Source organism: Cervus canadensis, chromosome 14 (genome assembly GCF_019320065.1).
Source record: "Cervus canadensis isolate Bull #8, Minnesota chromosome 14, ASM1932006v1, whole genome shotgun sequence".
In the NCBI taxonomy this organism is placed as follows: domain Eukaryota; kingdom Metazoa; phylum Chordata; class Mammalia; order Artiodactyla; family Cervidae; genus Cervus; species Cervus canadensis.
Genome location: NC_057399.1, coordinates 28,104,784 through 28,127,085, shown reverse-complemented (window position 1 = coordinate 28,127,085; position 22,302 = coordinate 28,104,784). Strand labels below are relative to the sequence as shown.

Below are 22,302 nucleotides of genomic sequence, written 5' to 3'. Positions count from 1 at the left end.
TCAGCTTGCGGGCCACTGCGCTCAGCGGCCCCACTGCAGCCGCCTGGGGACTCCGGGCCCCACCGGGTCTCGGGGGCGCCGCCGGCTGACTCCCAGGGAGCCCGCGGTCGTCGTCCTCAACCCCACCCCCACACCTCGGAGCAGCCGGGGCGCCACGCTCCATCGCCCGCCGCCCTGCGGCAGCGAGTCCGCTGCGGGGCGCGTCTCACCTGTTGATCTTGAGCGCGAAGGCGCGGCGCTCTGCGCTCGGCAGCGTGGCCATGGCGCGCCGGCGGGTCGTAGGCCTCTAAGGTCGCGGGATGCGCACAGCGGGGCCCCGGCGCTCCGCAGAGCCGCTGCAGCGCATGCCGCGCTGGACGCGAGCCTCATCTGTCAGCCGCGGCTGGAAACTTCCGTATTTCCACCTTCAGCGCTGAAATCACCCTGGGGGAGGGCCCAACCTCAGAGCTGCGGCGGCCAGCCGGGCCACACGGCACCCGGCCTGGGACGCAGGGAGCGGCGCGCGAGGAGGGTGTGGGCCCACCGCGGAGCTGCCCTCCGGATGCTCGCACCACCGGCGCGCTCTTCCCCGGGGCCCAGACCTCAGGCAGAAAGAAGCGCAGGCGGATGACCCGGCGACCACTGAGCGAGGCCGGAAACTCCATCTGCCCGAAGCTGTGAGGCTGCCAGGGCCTGTGGGCAAGAGCTGGGAACCCGCGCCTTCCGCCCCGCAAAATTGGCGAGGTCGGGAAACCAACCCTGGAATTCTTTGCTCTAGGCCTTATTAAGTATCCACACCGTGCCCGGGGGAAAGCAACTTAAAAGAAAAAAAAAAGTTGGTAGAAACTTCGAGATACATACCAACTTTTGCAAACGATATATCCGTCATCCTTATTGGGGTGACTTAAATAAATGTAATAATCCATGCAAGGAATAAACATTTTTTTAAAAAACTGGAGGTAAGTGCTTTTCTCTGGGAGAACGGTACACAGCGCTTTCCTGTGGTTCAAGAGTATGCTGCAGCCCTGTTTATTTCTGCTGCATGCTGAGAAGTGTACTAATCAACCCCAAACTCAAGAAAGAAGTCAGAAAGTCCCAGTGCTTACTGGAGTGGAAAAGTCCATGCTTACCGACTTGCCCTAAGTTTTACTCTACTAGAGCACCCCCTATGGAATGCCTCTGTTTGCCAGCTGACGCTTAAAAAAATCCGAAAGCGAGATATGTTCGGTTCAGAACTGCTCTACTGTCCAGTGTGGTAGCCACTAGCCATATGTGGCTATGGACCATTTACAATCGCGGTTATTCTGAATTGGGATGTGCTGAGTGTGTAAAATACATACCGAATTCTGAAGAGAGTGCAGAAAAAATAATGCAGACCATCCTGTCACTGATTTTTACATTGATCACATGGTGAAATGATACTTAGCATGTATTAGGTAAATATTATCAAATTTCATTTTTTTTTCCTTCTTGAGAATGTGGCTCTCATTAAAGAAAATTTAAAATTGCACATGTAGCTCACATTATATCCCTATTTGATAGTGCTGGTCCAATAGTCCCTAGTTTGCCACCTAATATTAAAATGCCTGGGAACTGAATTCTGTATCTTGCCTACCACCTTTCTTTCTCTGGTTTCAGCTTCTCAGGTAGTATAATAATTCTTCAGAGCTATTATATCACTCTCCTATCCCCTTCAAACATCAATGCCTATAAGAACTGTATAAGACAAAGATAATAAGTCTAACATTACATAGACTATGAAATGAGATAGCCTTGCCCTTTCCAAAGGGAAAGAAGGGTTTTGAAATGTGGAGTTTCTGACTTTCAAAATTCTCCCAGGTATGTTTACCGCACTGGAATTTATAAGCAAAGATTTACATAGAAAAATACTAAGAGAACAATTCAAGTACCTCTTCAAACTGGGAAGAAATAAATGATTTGTATAAAATTGTTTTACACTGGAATCGTCAGTCCACTGTGTACTAAGTCAGCCTTTCAGATGGATTTCTCTGTTTCTGTGTGTTGGTGACATATAGAGCAAAATATATTGATGTGCACACAAAGATAAAGTATAGTAGAAGTATCTCAGATTTTCAGAATTTGCAATCAAGGAAACCTTTTGTGTGTGGAGAGGGAGAGATCTTAAAATCGCCCATCTCATGTCAGCTCACGCTACATTCAACTTATTGACCTTGGCCTTTGGTACATAATTGTGAAAGTAAGGTCTGCAAGATTATCCTCCAGCTTATCAACTCCCTGGTTAGAAATGTTGGCTAGAAATGACTCCAAATTTAATAGCCTTCTAGTAATTCACCATGAATGTGTCATCCACTAAATTAGGCAAATGCCTATTTTTACATTTTATCTCCTTTTGGGTATAGTCACAAATTGATGGCAAAATTGAAAAATAGGGTAGTACCTTGCTTCCATTTCTCACTCTTCGCGATTTCCCTCTAGGGCTTCTCTCCTACTTGCTACTCTGTTGAAAACCAACCTACTCTGGAAGGCCTCCTTCTTTCCACACTGTATGGCCTCTCTTGACCTTCCTCTTTCTCTGCATCTTTGTGTCGTTTGGTTTTGTTTCTCATCTTTATAAAATCCCTCCCTTCTATGACAGACTTCTCAAAGTCTGACTCCTCAAATTCTCCTGTAGTTTTCCCCATATCTTCTTCTTCCCTCTCCAGAAAGCCAATGTCTTTCTTTACATTGCATCTTACTTATTTCTTACAACAAATAATTAAATAACACTTATCTTGTACCAGAGCCTGTTTCAAACTTTTTACAAATATTAATTAACTGATAAAAACCCTTAATTAATAACATTATCTCACTTTGTGAAAGGAGAAACCGAGGCTAAGAGAGGTTAAGTGACTGGCCCAAGACCACAGACTATTACAGGGCATTTCCAGCCCTAAAGGGTTGCCTGTCTCCCAGATTTTTCCACTCAAATATCTCCAAACTCCACAGATACAAGATGGAAACTCTCCATCTCCTCTGCTCAATTGTACAAGTTTGCTATCCCTCCATAATCACTCATTTCTGTTGGGGGCACTATTTTCCACTTGCTATTTAAAAGACTTGGCATCATTTAATGGAGGGTAAAGCATGGATTCTGGGTTTTGGCTTCAGGTTTTCACTAACAATGTGATCAAGTCACACCCTGAGCAAGTCATACCCTGTTTGGATCACAGAGTTCTTGGTCATAGAATGACCCCATCTCCTCACTTCTTTACAATGTGTTAGCTCTAACTTACTCTTCTTTACCGCTCAGATCTAATCGGCTAACAAAGCCTGTCATTTATTCTATATAAACTTCACTGCTTTATAAATATCATTGTTCTCACTGCTTCCATTCTGACTCAGCCTTATAACATCTGGATAACAAAAAGAAGATTTTAAATGGCCCCCTGCCTCTATCTTCTCCTTATTCCAATCCAACTGACTGTACTGCTGTATTAATTTTATTAAAATACTGTTTCATCATATTTCTTCCTTTCTCAGTTAACTTTGGTGGCTTCCCATAGCCTCTATGACCAAGTGTGACCTTCTTCAACTGACTTATAGTGGTTTCTCCACTTCATGTAACTAATGCTATCCCTTGCCTCTGCTGTTTATTCCCTAAATTGTGTTTAACTCTTTTGCGAGCCTACGGATTGTAGCCTGCCAGGCTCCTCTTCCATGGGATTCTCCAGGCAAGAATACTGGAGTGGGTTGCCATTTCCTTCTCCAGGGTATCTTCCCGACTCAGGGATCGAACCTGGGTCTCCTGCACTGCAGGCAGGCGCTTTAACCTGTGAGCCACCAGGGAATGCAAAGTTCGCAGGTCTATACAGAAAAGGGTGACATTTGTACATTTCATTCTGTATCACCCAAGTCATTCAAGACCTCCATTAGCTTTCACTCAAAAGACCTCCATTAGCTTTCACTCAAATATCACCTTCGGTGACCATCTACTTAACATTGCAATGCCTTTTCCCAACTTCCATTTTCCTCCATAGCACTTGTTACTATCTGACATACTGCATTTTTTATTTATTTGCAACTTTATTATCTCTTATGCTTCTAGAATATAATTTCCATGAGGGCAGGGATTTTTATTTTATTCCTTTCTCTATCTCTATTATCTGCAGTAATGCCTGGTACAATGTAAATGTTCAAAAAATTCTTGTGGAATAAATGAATGAAGAATTCATCCAGTATTGAACATAGAGTGGGCATTTAACAAATATTTGTTAAATTGAACTTGAATGGGAGTGGCTAAGTTCATGTGTCTTTCAGGAGAAAGTTAGAGCCTTTTTTATGCTCTTGAATTTTTTGGTTGTACCTTTTTATTAATGTCTTCCAGCTCTGTTTTGTATTTATTTCTTGAGTTGAGAAATCAAACTAGCACATGGATTATTGCTAGCAAGTCAATCTCTTTACTGTCATCTTGTAATTGAAGACAGATACAGAAAGACTTGTGTGCTAGCATTTAAATCTAGCCACAGTGCAAATATTAGAATTTGGAACTTCTAATTTCCTCCACTTCACTCCTTGTGTTATCGAAAGAAATCTGCAAATATGAAAAGAATAAAACTAGGAAACTCTTCCTTACTATGTACATATTGGTCCCTCTCATCACAGCTTCACTTTTCATGGTTTCAGTTGTCCTCAGTCAACCTCATATAATATGAACATATAAAAGGAGAAGTTCAAGAAATAAGCATAAGTTTTAAAATGCACACTGTTCTGAGTATCATGATGAAATCTCCCGCTGCCCTGCTCCTTCCCACCTGAGACATGAATCATCCCTTTGTTCAGTGTATTTGCCGGGAGGGAGTCACTTAGCAGCTCTCTTGGTTATCGTATGCAGTATCAGAGTGCCTGTGTTCAAGCTTCGCTTTTTACTTACTAACAGTCACACAACGCAAGAATAGCTATCTGAAATTTGAATATGCCAAAGCGAAGCCACAAAGTGCTTCTTTTAAGTCAAAAGGTGAAAACTCTTAAATTAATAAGAAAAGAAAAAAAATCACGCGTTGAGGTTGCTAAGATCTGTGGTAAGAATGAATATTCTATCCATAAAATTGTGAAAAAGGAAAAAGAAATTCATCCTAGTTTTGCTGTCACACTTCAAACTACTAAAGTTATGACCATAGTACACGATATGTGCTTATTAATATGAAAAGTCCATTAAATTTGTGCAAAAAGTAGGAGACTGCATTCACATAACTCATTGTAGTACATTGCGATAATTGTTATATTTTATTGTTAGTCATAATTAATCTCTTACTTGCCTAATTTATAAATTAAACTGTATCATAGTATGTATGTTTAGGAAAAACAGTATATGTATTGTTCAATACTATCCACAGATTCAGGCACCCACTGAGGGTCTGGGAACATATCCCCTTTGGATAAGGGGGAACTACTATATATACACACATACATATATGTGTATATATATAGATATATATCTTATGTGGTTATGTTACTATATATAAGTATTTTAAATGTAAGTTAGGCCATATTCTAATATACAGTGCTATTTCATCAATAGGAAATATTCATGCTGTAGCATTTTATAACTAGAAGGACCTTGGATTAATTTGTGAATGAATGAATGAATCCTAAATCATTTATGTACCGTCCTTTAATTCCCCAAATATTTATCAAGTGGTTCCCACATGTCAGTTCTGAACTAAATGCTACTAAAGGCAAAACTATTAACATACTTGCTCCGTGACTTCCCAGAACTCGTGATCTAGCAGCAAGATACATGTTACCAAGGAAAGAAGAGGCTTGAGTTCCGTGGGACAATCAGGAATGTTTTGCTGCACAAAACTCTGTGAGAGTGAGGAAGCACAGACAGGAAATGATTTATTCTGGTGGAGAGGGTGTTGGCAGAGAAATCGACGCTGAGGAAGAATGACTTTACTGACCCAGTGACATGGGAACTGGTCTTAAATGACAAGTAAGCATTCAGCACGCAGAGAAGAGCTCATTCAGGATATTCCAAGCAGAAGAAACACTGCATGCAAAGGCAGGGAGCCAGGAGATACCACTGCCCACCCTGGGAATTAAAAGTATAATGGAGCCCAGAGGGTGCAGACTGCAGAGGCAAGAAATGAAACTTGGAAGGTGGGCAGGACCTAAATGTGAGGGTCCTGGGAAAGAATTCAGACTTTATCCCAAAGCCTATGAAATCAGTACAATGTGAGTGTTGTTTCTATAAATACCATTGTGTCTTAGGGGATACCTCGTGCCGCCTGGCAATCCATGGTAAGGACTATCCAGTAGAATATAGACAAAGGGTGGTAAGGATTCTGTCTCCCAGGTCTGGTACTGCCATCCCCATCTTCCTCAACCTGAGCACATGCACACTGGACCCTAAGGAAGAAATAAATATTTCTTTACAGCAAGTTTTAGGCAATTTTCCCAAAGTCATCTTACCTGGAGAGAGGAAGGATTTATGGGGAAGAGAGATTAAATAAGATGAAGCACATAAACCACAGAACATACTGCTGGTTATTGAGTACATGCTCTCAGAACATGTGGGCTGTAATTTTATTATTATTTGACATTTGTGCTACTTTGGAGCCATATAAATTGGGGTTTTCCACCAGTTTTATTGTGAGATAACTGACATACAGTACTGTATACTTTTAAGGTATACAACATAATGATTTGACGTACATCATAAAATGATTATCAGAATAGGTTTAGTGGACATTCCTCATCTCATATAAATACAACATTAACACTGCTTTTTACTTACTATTATTTCTTCATAATAGATTCCCAGAAGTGGAAATTATTAGGTCAAAAGTTAGAAACTCATGCCAGAAAAGCCTGCGTGTAATCATGAGGAACTAGCAGACAAACTTACGTTGAAGGACATTCTACTAAACAACTGCCAATATTTTTTCAAAAATGTCAGTGCCACGAAAGACAAAAGTCAGGGAACTGGTACAGTTTACAAGAGACTAAAGAGACAGAGCAACTCAAAGCAATGAGGGACACAGAAGTGGATCATGGATGAAGAAAAGGACACCACAAAGAAAGCTACTCAGCAACTGGTAAGACCTGCCAACTGACTCTGTATTTGGTAATCGTACTGTATCAAAATTACATTTTCTAAATTTGATACTTCACCGTGGTTGTATAAGAGAATAAAGAGAATATTCTTATTCTTAGGAGATATACACTGAAATATTTATGGTAAAGGGGAAGAATGGTGTGACATCTGGAACTTATTCTCGGATGGTCATCAGTAATGACAATGATAATGATAATAATGCTTATAATACCAAAATAAAATTGAAAATAACAAAGTAAACAATTAGTCAATCTAGATGAAGAATAGAAGTTTCTGCTTTGTAAATCTAAAAAGTTTTCAAAATAAAAAGTTAAAAGTACAAATAAAAATTACAACCATAATTTTGGCTTTAAGTTTATGCCAAATTATCAGCAATGTGTGAGACTCTTTCAATATACCTTCACTAACACTGGTATTCACTTTTAATTTTCACAAGTTTACTCAACTAAAAATAAATTTTAAAATACTTTATGTGTTTATAAGTGAGCTGAATATTTTCCCATATTATTTCATTATATAGTTGTATTTTTCTTGTGTGTCTATTTGTATTTTGTCCCACTTGCCTATGAAAAACCCTTAGAGTTTTTCTTGCTGATTTGTATCTACCCTTTTGAGTAATCGCTACCCCTTTGGAGGGTATCTCTCTTTAAGTAACTATGATCTCCCTAAACACCTTGAGTCATTTCGAGAAAAACAGAAAAACCAGACAAGCTTATAGAATTTCAGAAATTTTGCTGTCCATGGATGGCTGTCAGCACCAGACCAAAGTTTGTATGCACTTTTGAAATACTTTTTTCCCATTTCAGTGTATAGAATCCTGACATGGTTCTCTTTCCAGGACCAGATCATTGTTCAGCAATAAACTTTTTTAAAATTCAGTACTTTTAAAAAAAAATCATGAATCACTATGTTGTATACCTGACATTTATATGATAGTGTACATCACCTGTACCTCAATAACAACATAAAGAAAAGTAAATCCTGAGTATACAAATGTAAATGTCCTAGTAACCCATTTAGTGAATGTATGACTGGTAAATGGAATCAAAACACATCTTTGTTATGGTTTCCCACTGCCTCTCGAAGTGCATTCAGTGAGGATAATTCTTGCCAATCACATATGGGAACGTGGGAAGGTTCCATGACTTTTCCTCTTAGGTCAATTTCTGAGGTGCAAACATAGTTTCAAGTCTGAGGCCAAAATGTCTAGCCCAAAATACTGATCAAAACTCTACCTTATCTTTAATGGCAAATATTCCCCCAGCTGGGGAGGGCTTGAGCCTGGCAGCCTGCAGCAGCAAAGGTGGGGAAGGATGCATGGCTGGTTTCTTCTCTCCCCTTTATACCATTTTTCTTTTCTTCTCCTACTCCAGCTGGCTAGCCAGTTTCTGACCTCTTGGGGTTGGAGGAATGGTAAATAAGAAAGCTTTTAATATTTAAAGCTGACTCTTCTCTGGGGACTTTCTTAGGTCCTTTGGAAAATTGCTTTCCTGAGGACCTGTCTTCTATAGGTCATGTTACCTGGTTTGCACATTTCTATGCCTGTTGTTCACTTGTGACTTCTTTTTTTTTTTTTCCATTTATTTTTATTAGTTGGAGGCTAATTACTTTACAATATTATAGTGGTTTTTTGTCATACATTGACATGAATCAGCCATGGATTTACATGTATTCCCCATCCGGATCCCCCCTCCCACCTCCCTCTCCACCCGATTCCTCTGGGTCTTCCCAGGGCACCAGGCCCGAGACATACAGATGGCTAACAAACACATGAAAAGATGCTCAACATCATTCATTATCAGAGAAATGCAAATCAAAACCACAATGAGGTACCATTACACTCCAGTCAGGATGGCTGCTATCCAAAAGTCTACAAGCAATAAATGCTGGAGAGGGTGTGGAGAAAAGGGAACCCTCTTATACTGTTGGTGGGAATGCAAACTAGTACAGCCACTATGGAGAACAGTGTGGAGATTCCTTAAAAAACTGGAATTAGAACTGCCATATGACCCAGCAATCCCACTTCTGGGCATACACACTGAGGAAACCAGATCTGAAAGAGACACGTGCACCCCAATGTTCATCGCAGCACTGTTTATAATAGCCAGGACATGGAAGCAACCTAGATGCCCATCAGCAGACAAATGGATAAGGAAGCTGTGGTACATATACACCATGGATGAAACTGGAGCCCATCACTTGTGATTTTGCAGCTCCCCTCTGATTTCCTTCTGCCAGGGTTCTTCACTCTCTAAGTGATCCTACTTGACAGCATCCCAAATGACACTTAGTTGGATCTTTTCCATGTGGCCCACATCTGATCCACTGAAACTGCTTTCATCCACTGATATGACTTCCCTGGTGGTCCAGTGGTTAAGAATCTGCCTTCCAATGCAAGAGACGTGAGTTCCATCCCTGGTCAGGGAACTAAGATCCTGCATGCCGCAGGGCACATAGAGAAAGCCTCTATGCCACAATGAAAGGCCATGAACCACAACAAAGACCCAGTGTGCTCCCCGTGCCCGCCCCCCCAACACACCAACAATGTGAAAAGACAACCCACAGAATGGGAGAAAATTTAATATTTTTTTAAAGAAATAAAAGAAGCTGCTTATAAACTCTTGGTTGGACTATCCTGGTTGATCCCAACACAACCTCTACCTCTGTTCCCCAGGCCACTTTAATATCCTTGGGCAGGAATCAGGCAGTATACTTGTGTCTCTCAGCCACAATAAAATTGTCATTTCAAGCTCTGAAATGTGTCTTGGAAGCCCTGGAAGGAAGTGGCAGCCCTTCTTCATTTATGTCTCCTCTCCCTACAGGCAGAAATAGGAACTCTCTTTGGCAAAATGGTCTCCAAAAAAAAAATTTAAAAATCCTGTGAGATCCAAGAGTTACTGAAATGGTTCTCAGAATTTCCTTGGTAAATTCTGCATGTGGTGACCTGGCTGTGGAATATCTTATTTGTTGTATTTGTTTATCCCAATGGAACTTGTATTTCAACATCGTGGTACTAGAGCTTTAGATATTCTGCCACATTTAGGAAGGCCATAGTTCAGGGCATTCTCTTCCCTAGATTATGAGCTCTTGGATACCGGGGTAGGTTATTGAAAAATGCCACAGTTGATGCTTTATTTTATCCGTAATTATCTCAATATATAATAGACCATTTATTCTCATTACTGTGTGGCAATGCTATGAATATATCTGGGAAATTAGTATTTGGTCAGTGACACTCTTCCCTCTAGGGTATATCAGAGGTTAACTGTGGCCTCGTATATCTTCCTTGATTCTATATAGAATAAACAGGTGGTTTCTCAAGTCACTGTAAAGACTTGTATGAGGTGTCACAACAAAGCAGTTGACTTCTTTGCAATTTTCAAAACTGTGTAAAAGGTTACGTTCTTTCAAGGAGTTTTTTACTTCTCCCCATTTGTGTTTTATCCCATCTATCTCCTCTTTTTATTTGGCTGATTTCGAATCAGAGAATGTCTGAGCTGGAAAACCATGTCTTCTGAGAAACATTTTGCATAAATTCTGATAATTGTTGTATGAATTTCTATTTCCTCAGGAATGGTGATAAGAGGTAATCTTATCTTTTCTTGAGGCAAGAAAAATAGCAACAGATCCATTCACAGTAGCAACTGGAGATCAAAAATTCTTTTCTGATTATTTCCTGCATTTTACTTTATCATTAAATTATGGGATTTCCTCACAATTAAAACAGAAGGCTTCAAAGCATGACTGATTTTTATTTGAGAATAAGATGACACTTTAGTTAACATGGGGCTTCCCTAGTGGCTCAGACAGTAAAGCGTCTGTCTCCAATGCAGGAGACCTGGGTTGGGAAGATCCCCTGGAGAAGGAAATGGCAGCCCACTCCAGTATTCTTGCCTGGAAAATCCCATGGACCTGGAGCCTGGTAGGCTACTGTCCATGGGGTCACAAAGAGTCAGACACGACTGAGCGACTTCACTTTGTACTTTGTACTTAGTTAACATATAGATTAAAATTCTACAATGAAATTCAATAGGTATTTTGAAAACTTGTCAGCACTTGCTTCATGGATTAACATCCACACTGCCATTTTATATGTGAGAGTTAAAATATTATCTGTATTCTGAATAGTACATGTAAAGTGTTAAAAGACTTGAGTTTTATAAAATCCTGTTTGACAAATGTCAAAATATCATTAGAACATTATTTTAAATGAGAAAAAATTTTCATTCAGACTGAGCTGTAAGTATAATTTTGTTCATTTATTCATTCATTCAACAAAGTATGTAATGAGCACCTGCTATGTGCCAGGCATTGCACTAGGCTATAGTCATGTCACATGGATAAGATGACTATTGCCACTGTTCTCAGGAGCCTATAGTTTAGTGTAGTTGAGAGATAAGGAAATAAATAATTTCTAGGAAGGGTACTCACTGGTTTAGTAAGGCAAACAGGATTCTGCATATGTTACAAGAGCACACAAGAGACACCAAATTGATCCTTAGAAAGTCATGGAGTCTTTCCGAAGGAAGTGATGTGTGAGGTGGGTAAGAAGGGTGGAAAGGCTGAAGCAACTGGATGCCATTCACTCACATACAGCATATAGTATAGGAATTGCATCAGAAATGGAGGTGAGAACATAATTAAATGATCCAGGGACATGCAAATGAACATTCAAGAAGTCCAGAAATAAATCATCATCAAGATAGTATAGTGGGGTGAAAGCAGGTCAGGACACAGGCTGACTTGGATTTAAACCCTGACTTTACCACTTAATAGATGTGTGAAGCTGAACAAATCCTTTAACTTTGCAGAGCCTCAATTTTCCACTGTGCAAAATGGGAACAATGATGTGGGCATTGAAAAGTTGCAGGGAGGATTAAATGGGATAATGCATGTAAAAGTGCCTAGCGTAGCGCCTAGCACGTACTGAGCACTCAAAATGCAGAGCTGTGTTATTTTGGAAGAAAATCAGGGATTGGGGGAGGATCATTACTCCCAACCAAAGCCAGGAAGATAGGAAGTTTTTTCAGATTTCTTTGGTTGGAGTTAAAGCTAGTAGAATTGGTTTCCTTTTCAGTTGACAAATGAACCAAAAATGTGAATAAACTTGTGGTTGCTCAGATAAAAGCATGAGTCAAAGTTGTAATTTCTGTCCCATGGACATGTTTGTCAACCAGATAGACAGAGTATGGGGATGGTCAGTAGCAAAATTTAAAGCAGACCTGTCTGTCTGCAAACACTCCTGAGCCAGCTTTTAATTCCCTTGTGAAAATGTAAAATTGACTTCTAATTTGGGGTGATCAATTGAATGTACATGTTTACTTTGGCTTTTTCTTGAAACCCAGTAAAATGACAGCAAAGGAATTGCTTTTTAAGGCAGAAACCTACAATGATAATGAGATTAGGAGGGACAACAAGAACAATGAGATTTGGGATTTAGAAGCCATAAAAATAAGAGGTATCCAGTTTAATAGACCCAAGAAAGATGACCCCTTAACTTGCCTCAGAAAGAGCTAGAAAGTACCTGATTACATCAAAGACCTCCCAAAAGACTGGGAATACCTGGTACCTCCAAAGTGTGGATAAAGGTGGGATTAAAAGCAGGAGGATGGTTTGTAAGTGAGTTTAAGATGTGGTTAGGTCCATAGATCCTCTGTTCAAGGCTGTACAGCCAGATACCTGTTCCTCTCCCAGCCAGGCAGGGGCTCGATGATAAAATAGAATTACTTTGTAGGGAAGACTTGGCACATTTGGGAATGAGATTCAATACCATAAACAGAAACATTTATGAAACATTTATAGCCCAATAAAGTCCCAAGTGTTTTACCTCTGTTCTAATTTCAGAGCACCATGGTAATTTCTCTGGGGCATCTGACCACCTTGAGAGAAAGACATCAAGTCATATGGCCCACCCAGAGAACTTGAAGCTGAAGCTGGCAGTCTACAAGGCTCACCCATGGGGTCAGAACTCCTAAGAAGCCCTTTTTAGTACCTCACTCCTAAATGTGAATAGACCACCAGCGATTGTCAGACATCTAAGGAAAACCAACTTGAAAGGTAGAGACCAAAACAAGCAAACAAAAAGCAATTCGGAAGAAAGTCAGCCTGCGAAGGGATCAGAGAACTGTTATAAATATCCATAAAGGGATAAGAGGTGATATTGACCCCATGAAACAAGAGCATTGCATTATTTTTTTAAGGAACATTAAGGGAATAGAAAAGGGTACCTGAGGGCTAGCAGAATAAACAATTCAAAAAAACCTTGGAATAATTAAGTTGAGCAAATCTCCCAGATAGTAGAGCAAAAAGACATAGAAGTAGAAAACGAGTTTAAAAAAAATAAAAGAAAGAAAGAAAGTTATAGGACCATAAGATCAACAGCTGTAGGAGAGGAGTCCCACAAAGAGAGACAGGGGAAAATATAGGGAAGGAAATCAATGATAAAATAATCCTAGAAAATTCAAGGAGAGGACACGAGTTTGCAGATTGTAAGAACCACTGAGTGCCCAGATAATAAATGGAATTAGACCCACTTCAAGGCATATTATCATGCAATTTTAAAGTACTGGTGTATTCATTTGCTAGGTCTGCCATAACAAGATACCACAAACTGGGGTAATAGGTACACAATAGTAAGCAAACAAAACTATAAGAACAACACACAAAAAAACAAGTATTAATGTCAGGGAAAATGAAAAGTTGAAAGAAAAGGATATTCATGGGATTCCCTGAGAGTTATCTGTAAATATCACGTATACAGTCATAATAATGTTGAAATAAATATTAATCTAGCCAATGTTGAAAAAGACCCTGATGTTGGCGAAGATTGAAGGCAAAAGAAGAGAGTGGCAGAGGATGAGACTGCTGGGTAGCATCACTGACTTAACAGGCAACTTGAGCAAACTCCGCGAAATAGTGGACAGGGAAGTCTGGCGTGCTGCAGTCCGTGGGGTCGCAAGGAGTCAGACACGACTTAGCGACTGAAAAACAGTCAACATAAACACATTGAAAGAGTGGAGAGATAGAAATAGTGTCTGTATAAGGTGTAAGTGTAGGTGAAGGAAGAAAAAAAGTTAAAATTTCCTATATAAAAATCTGTGGTTATGTGAAAAAAATCAATCTGTACACTCAAGATTAGTGAGCTCTATTCTGTTAGTTCTGGCTCAACTAAAAAAAAAAATCCAACAATCTTGTTCAAATTTCAACTTAGGAGAGCAAACTTAAATGCCAAGTGGGGCTGGGCAAGGAGCTTAAATGAGAGAAGCAGTCTTGGTAAGTTTGAGTAAGAAATTGGTGGGATGTGCCAGACTGAAGCGCCTCGCTCTCACAAGAGCTCTTTTCCTCAAGTGGACTGCCACTGCTTAGCTCTAGCTATGGAAACATGAGACTTGTATCACAAGGTTGAAGGATTTCTCAAGAAAAGCCATATATGTCAATTTTACAAATAGAAATGCCCAGGTTTTTAAAACATTACTTAACACAGAACACATGGGCTTCTCTTGTGGCTCAGTGGTAAAGAATTCCCTGCCAAGCAGGAGAGGCGGGTTTGATCCCAGGGTCGAGAAGATGCCCCGGAGAAGGAAATGGCTACTCACTCTAGTATTCTTGCCCAGGAAATCTCGTGGACAGACGAGCCTAGCAGGCTACAGTCTATGGGGTCACAAAGAGTTGGACACGACTGAGGGACTAAACAGCAACAACACAAAAAACATAACTGTGAGCTATATCTGGTCTATACACTGCGAGCTGGCATCTCAAAACGGATGAAGCTTTTTCATATTCACTAGGAGGGTGTGTGAAAGACATAACAACCCTGAAATTATATTGCACTGAGTTAATTAAATTGGCTCTGATGATAACACTTTTAAACAGTAAACCAAAGAAGGAAGACCTAGAACACCAACAAAACCTCTGGACCTTAACATTTTTCCAAGTCGTGTTGATGTGATAGGATCAAAATTCCTGAACACTTGTAAGATATCAAATGTTGTACCTTTGACTTATTCAGAGAGGAATTTAATTGGGAAGAATTTTATGAATTAATAGAAGATCTAAGGCATCTGCATCATTTAACTCCTACTAAAAAACAAACTTTCCAAAGGCTATTTTTGGTTTGGTGTCAATGAATGACTCATCATTTCTCTTGATTTTCAGACTGATCAGTGGTCCTGTGTCAAATACCAAACAATGTGTTATACTTAAGATTTCTCCTTCCTCAACTATCTAGGTCTGCCCTTGTGCAGACAAGGATTCAAGCAAATAAATAATGAGAAAAATGATTAGTATATTATATAAACAAAGACAGAAAACAGATCAATGGTTATTTGAAGGCCAAGGTGGAGAGAAGATTGATTATAAACAGACACAAAGGAATTTGGGGGGATGATGGAAGTGTTCTAAAACTAGATTTTGGTGATTTGGTGATTGTTGTACAACTGGAAAAATGCATCAAAACTATTGAATTGTACACTTAAAATGAGTGAATTTGATGCTAGGTAAATTATACCCTAATAAAGCTATAATTTAAAAAAAGAATAATGGATGATAAAATTGGTGGGTAAAGTACAAGTATGATGAAAAACATGGTCTTTTACATAGTCTCAAAGTATCACCCTCTAGGTACTTATCAACCACAATGGGGAAAATAGTAACTTTATGGTGGAGAAATCTGGCAGACACTACTTTTAATAAATGATCAGAGTTAATTAACATCACCAGTAAAGGGACAAGTGGATATTACGTGCCTTCTGAAGCGATATACAGAAAAGGATATAACGTGTGGTACTGCCAAACCAAAATGCAGAACCTGAATTTACTCCTGATGAGGTATATGACAAACCCAAGTTGCTGCTGCTGCTGCTTCTAAGTCGCTTCAGTCGTGTCCGACTCTGTGCGACCCCATAGACGGCAGCCCACCAGGCTCCGACGTCCCTGGGATTCTCCAGGCAAGAACACTGGAGTGGGTTGCCATTTCCTTCTCCAACCCAAGTTGAGGGATATTTTTAAAAAAAACTGACAAGCACTCTTCAAAAGTTTCAAGTTCATAAAACAGACTAAGCAATACCCCTGATTGCTTAGGGGTATTGTCACATCAGGAGATGTGACAGCAAAGTGCTACGCGAGAGCCTGTGCTGGATCCTGGTCAGAAAACAGATGTTAGTGGGACAGCTAGCAACATTTGAATAAGGTCTGTAGATCAGTTAATAGCATTGTGTCAATGTTAATTTCCTGCTTTTGATAATTGCAGTGGGATTGTGTGAGATATTAAAATTAGGGAGATAAATAAAAATAAAATAAGGGAAAATAAGATGAAGGGTGTATGTGGAAATCTCTGTACTATTTTTGTAACTTTTGTAAGCTATTTTGAAGTAGTTTCAAAATCAAAAGTTTAAAGGTTAAAAGGATATTTTTACCTTTCAGCTGGGAAAATGGCAATGGACTGATGAGAAATTCATGGTGAAGTAGTGAGGAAAATTTTACCCATTGCTCAGAAAGCACTAAGGATGAAAACAAGTTGATGCAGAGATGTTTTTAAATGGAGAACTACAACTGAATATTATATTAACCATTCTCTTTCCTGCTCCTCCGTTCCCAGTGAAACCATGCTAATTCTGTACTTTTCTTTTTCTACTTAAGAATATATCTTTTTAGTGACTCCTGTGTTACTGAAATAAAACATTTTAAACCTAAAAACTTGATTCTTCTCTGCTTACTATTAAAAGAGAAATCATGGGTCACAATGATGTTTGAAGCGAAACTTGGAAAGGCAGAATCTTATTGACCCAAGAATTTTTAGAACTCAGAGTCTCTTCTGGTTACTCTTCTGTTCAGTTAAAATAATAAAGTGAATGCTTTACATTCTGCTGACCATGGAAGCACATGAACAAGGAGCTAGTGCCAGGTAGGGCAAAGGTCTATGTGGGCACTATAGCTGTTATGATATATGATTATGTATGCTCCATTTCTGCTATATATATTATAAAATTATATATACATCTATGTGTGTGCATGTGATTAAGATAATGGTCTTTATTTTTTAATTTTAAATTTTATTTATTTTTTGTTGAAGTATAGTTGATTTATACGTTGTGTTAGTTTCAAGTGCACACCAAAGTGATTCAGTTTTTTTCATTCAGTTTTTTTATTCTTTTTCAGACTCTTTTCCTCTACAGCTTATTACAAAATATTGAGTATAGTTCTTTGTGCTATACAATAGGTCCCTGTTGGTTATCTACTTTATATATGAAAGTGAAAGGAAGACAGAAAGTGAAAGTCGCTCAGTTGTGTCTGACTCTTTGCCACCCTATGGACTATACAGTCCATGGAATTCTCCAGGCCAGAATACTGGAGTGGGTAGCCTTCTATATATATATAGTAGTGTGTATATGTTAATCCCTGTTATATTAAATAACTTTACTCTTCAGTGTTCACTGAAAAAGAGCAAGTAGCTCTCCAGGTGAGTCAATTGTTAACTTCAAATCTTTTATCTCCCAGGAATGTTACCTTCAACTTTAAAGCATGCAAAGACCATAATGTTACAAACATGTTTGTTAAAGAAAATCATAATTGGTTATTTAATCTATAGAATATAAGTGTTATGGGAGATTGTTGTTGTTCAGTCACTACGTGTCCGATTCTCTGCAACTCCAGGGACTGCAGCATGCCAGGCTCCTCTGTCCCCCACTATCTCCTGGAGTTTGCTCAAATTCATGTTCATTCAGTCAGTGATCTAATCCTCTGTCATCCCCTTCTCCTCCTGCCTTCAATCATTCCCAATCTTAGGGTCTTTTCCAATGAGCTGGCTCTTCACATTAGGTGGCCAAAGTCTTGGAGTTTCAGCTTCAGCATCAGTCCTTCCAATGAATATTGAGGGTCAATTTCCTTTAGGATTGACTGGTTTGATCTTCTTGCTGTCCCCGGGACTCTCAAGAGTCTTCTCCAGCATCACAGTTCTAAAGAATCAGTTATTTGGCACTCAGTCTTCTTTATGGTCCAACTCTCACATCCATACATGACTACTGGAAAAACCATGGTTTTGTCTATATGGACCTTTGTTGGCAAAGAGATGTCTCTGCTTTTTAATGCTGTATAGGATTATCATAACTTTCCTTCCAAGGAGCAGGTGCCTTTTAATTTCATGGTTGCAGTTGCCATTTGCTATGATTTTGGAGCCCGAGAAAATAAAATGTCACTGTTTCCACTTTGTCCCCCGTCTACTTGCCATGAAGTGATGGGACCAGATGCCATGATCTCAGTTTTTTGAATGCTGAGTTTCAAGCCAGCTTTTTCACTCTCCTCTTTTAGCTTCATCAAGAGGCTTTTTATTTCCTCTTAGCTTGTTCCCAACTTTATTTCCTCTTAACTTTAGAGTGGTATCACCTGCATATCTGAAGTTCTTGGTATTTCTCCTGGCAAACTTAATTCCAGCTTGTGATTCATCCAGCCCAGCATTTTGCATGATGTATTCTGCATATAAGTTAAATCAGCAGGGTGACAATGTCCAGCCTTGTAATATTCCTTTCTCATTTTTGAATCAGTCTGTTCCATGTCTGGTTCTAACTGTTGCTTCTTGACCCGCATACAGGTTTCTCGGTACATAAGTAAGGTGGTCTGGTACTCCCATCTCTTTAAGAATTTTTCACACAATTTGTTGTGATCCAGACAGTCAAAGGCTTTGGTGTAGTCAATGAAGCAGAAGTAGATGTTTTTCTCAAGAATTCCCTTGCTTCCTCTATGATACAATGAATGTTGACAATTTGATCTCTGGTTTCTCTGCCTCTTCAAAACCCAGCTTGTACATCTGGAAGTTCTTGGTTCACATACTGCTGGAGCCTAGCTTGAAGAATTTGTGCGTAACCTTGCTAGCGTGTGAATTGAGCACACTTGTATGGTAGTTTGAACATTCTTTGGCATTGCCCGTATGAGAGATTAAATTTGTTCAATTCAGCTGTACATGAATTTACTACACTTATGATCAGAAATCCATCATTTATAGAAAAGATTCTCTTGTTAATCAGAATGCTTCATTCAGACTCTTCTTTCTTTCTCTTGGGGGCTTTTCAAAATAAAGGTGCTTCTAACAGTTTTACACATAAATACGGTGCAAAACATTATCATAGTATTCCAATGTATGAATGAGCCAAATTTGTTTAGCTACTCCCTTACTGGTGGATAGTTGGGGTTTTTCCAACATTTTACACACTTGCCATAAATGTCATAAATGTCTGTATATGTATATATGTAGGACAAATTTCTATCCAAAGAATTTCTAGGTTAAAAGCATATAAAATTAATATTTTGATAGATATTTAAATTTTGCCTGTTGATATTGATCTTATTTAAAAATGCCTAGTTTCTGTGTTAAAAATTATAGATGCTTTTTGTCTTTTGTAACCAGTAATACGATACAGAGATGTATTTACAAATAAAATGTAACCATTTATCTCTTTCCCCATTGCCCTATTACCTGTCCCATGCTCTTACAGTGATGTGTATTCTTCCAAACATATTGCACAGACGTCAGGATAAACACACATATATACATAAGTACAGTCTCATATATACATGCAACTATCTGAATTTTTTTTAATTAGAATACATTCACATGTTATTCATATTACTTTAAAGACAATTAAACAAAACCCTCTATTGGTTAGAATTTGTTTCAGTTGCGTGAAGAGAAATTTAAATACCACATAAGTTCATTTTCGTCTCCTGCAGCTCCACACCAGGGCGTGGGCTGCTTCAGGGTCCCTGCTCCTGCACATCTCTGGCATGTGGCTCCCATTCTCTGTAACCAAGAAGCACTCCAGTCACCTCTGCTGTCTCCCAGACAGCAAGAGAAAGAAGAAATGAAAGACACAAGGTTTCACAAAACTGCCACACACCACTTCTCATCCCGTCCATGAGCCAGAACTTCATCACAGGATCATAATTAGCCACGAGGTAGACCAGGAAGGGTAGTCTTTATCCTAGGAGATTATGTACCTAGCTTAAAATTCAGGCATTCTGATGTTATTACAGAAGAAGAGGAGTCATACAGTAATAATTCAGGAAATTTCAAATTATTATACACGTAAGTTTGGAAGGACCACTGAAATAAAGGCAGCTTGCAGAAGGAGTAAGTGTGCTGAAGAATGCTGGTGTGAAGGAGGTTCCTAAAGAAAGATGGTATGATTGAGACAGAAATATGGAAGTGGCTGGGTGGCTTGAAAATATTTGCTGCTACATATTTGGAGCAGCCTGCGGTGAGATTCAAGGGAAGAACAAAGACATTAAAATAATAAGAGGAAAGTGAGTAAGTCAATCTAAAGAAAGTTCATGAATCTTCCTCCACAAATGAAATCGTAATGTCTAATTGAGAGAAAGGACTATGGGACTCAAAGTACATTGATCTTGAAACCAGGAAGCCCTGGCTTTGCTGAGGGCACATTATTTCAGTTAAGAGCAAGTAAACACTGTTTGAGAAAATTTGGAGAAACAGTAAGAGAAAGGAAGAATGGAAATCTTCCACTTCTGTTTCTGTGTCTTTTATTTACATTTAAGCAGTCATGAGCAGGTGCCTGTGGACTTTGGCATACACTTCTTTAAAACCATAAAAGTTAGAAAGTGAAACTTAAATAAAGCCACAACTGTCACTTTTAAATTTCTGGTGAGAAAAGATGAGGATATTATTTAAACTGTCTCCTAAACCATTACGACATAAATCATTGCTCATTTTTTAAAGTATTTCCCAATGCCCATTCCTTGTCTGATAGTATATTTTGGAGAAAACAGTGCACCAATCAAGTTGGCCAACCTGCAGGCTTTGAATAACATTTTTTCTTTTTTTAAATTTTGTGGGAACCTGATTTACAAGTGACTGGACTATAAATAGACTATAAACTAAGCCTTAAAAGTAGCATAGCTTAACAGACTAAGCTAATAAATTCAAAATAATATTACTGACAGCCTTTGAAATGAAAATCACACTCCCTTAAAACACAGAAATTATCTTATATCAGCTGCCAGTCACCTTCAATATTTTGGGGAAGGAATATTATTTCATGTCCTTAAAGTGGTTTTATGTCATAACAGGACTATATGATACTTGAATATTTTATTCTGTCCTAACTCAGGCAGTCACAGGAATAAAAACCACAGGCCTCTGGCCTTTCAGAGATATTCCCAAGTTGCTAATGAAAAATAGCAAATAAATCAATACATATAAGAATTTAAGAAATATTTTGTTTATTTACTAAACACAACTAGATAAGAGGAACTGGGCTCATTTTGAAACTCTCCCCAGTTTCCTTTTCTCTGAGCTGTTCACTGCAGTGTTCTTTCCTTTGCAGGAAGTTGCAAAATTGAGAGGGGAAAAAGAAATACCAAGTTGGCATTGTTTTTAGCTGTCCTCTGATTTGGAAGTAGCTACAGTCCTTACTTTTTTTCGTGCCAACTGTCATAACTACTTTAAAGAAGAAAAATAAGGCAAAACGGAGACGTATGGAATTATGCCAAAGGACATATGGCAGAAAACTGAGAGTGTGACAGCTTGTCTACTTGCTGTGGCAACAAAGGCCCCCGACCACAGTGCAGAGACTCAGGTGCTGCCTACCCTGGGCCTCCTGAAGGCCCGCTATTGGTGCCCTTAGAGAAGCAGTTTAAACTTCTCAGCTTCAGACCTTCCTCTGAATATTAGTATGGTACTATACTATGGCGGGCTTCCCTGGTGGCTCAGACGGTCATGAATCTGCTTGCAATACAGGAGACTAGGGTTTGACCCCTGGGTCAGGAAGATCCCCAGGAGAAGGGAATGGTGACCCACTCCAGTATTCTTGCCTGAAGAATCACATAAACAAAGGAGTCTGACGGGCTATAGTCCATTGGGTTGCAAACAGTCAGACACAACTGAGCAACTAAGGACACACACTCACACACCCTCACTATACAATGGTACCTAACCCTTCGGGGACAGGGGTGGTTGCAATGGTGAATGATTTACAAGTTGAGTTTAAAATGTCAGTTTAAAATATCAGTTTTAAAATGGTGAATGATTTACAAGTTGAGTTTAAAACAAGGTGATCTGTTTTTGCAAAATTTCATTTAATTCAGCTTAACAAGGCAGTGCATATTAAATTGTTTTTGTTGTGATTGTTCAGTCACTCAGTCGTGTCCGACTCTTTGCAGCTCCTTGCATGTTACATTAGCAGTTTGGCAAACTACGGCTTGCTGCCTCTTTTTGTACAGACTGCAAGCTCAGAGTG

The 22,302-nt window shown here is 39.3% G+C and overlaps 1 protein-coding gene and 1 long non-coding RNA gene across 3 annotated transcripts in view; one reads left to right on the top strand and one right to left on the bottom strand.

Annotated features, from left to right (window-relative positions):
• Positions 1–612, bottom strand: part of DOCK8 (dedicator of cytokinesis 8) — a 225,223-nt gene extending 224,611 nt beyond the window's left edge. For both annotated transcript variants that reach the window (XM_043486612.1, XM_043486614.1), the window contains exon 1: positions 210–612. In XM_043486612.1, coding sequence (XP_043342547.1) covers positions 210–262 — 53 coding nt within the window. In that variant the 5' untranslated portion in view covers positions 263–612. The remainder of the gene's footprint in view (positions 1–209) is intronic.
• Positions 613–6,893: 6,281 nt separating this feature from the next.
• LOC122452860 lies at positions 6,894–16,654 on the top strand. The gene is made up of 3 exons (XR_006272871.1): positions 6,894–7,037; positions 12,902–13,114; positions 16,478–16,654. It is a non-coding gene; the product is annotated as an uncharacterized LOC122452860 (long non-coding RNA).
• Positions 16,655–22,302: the final 5,648 nt, after the last annotated feature.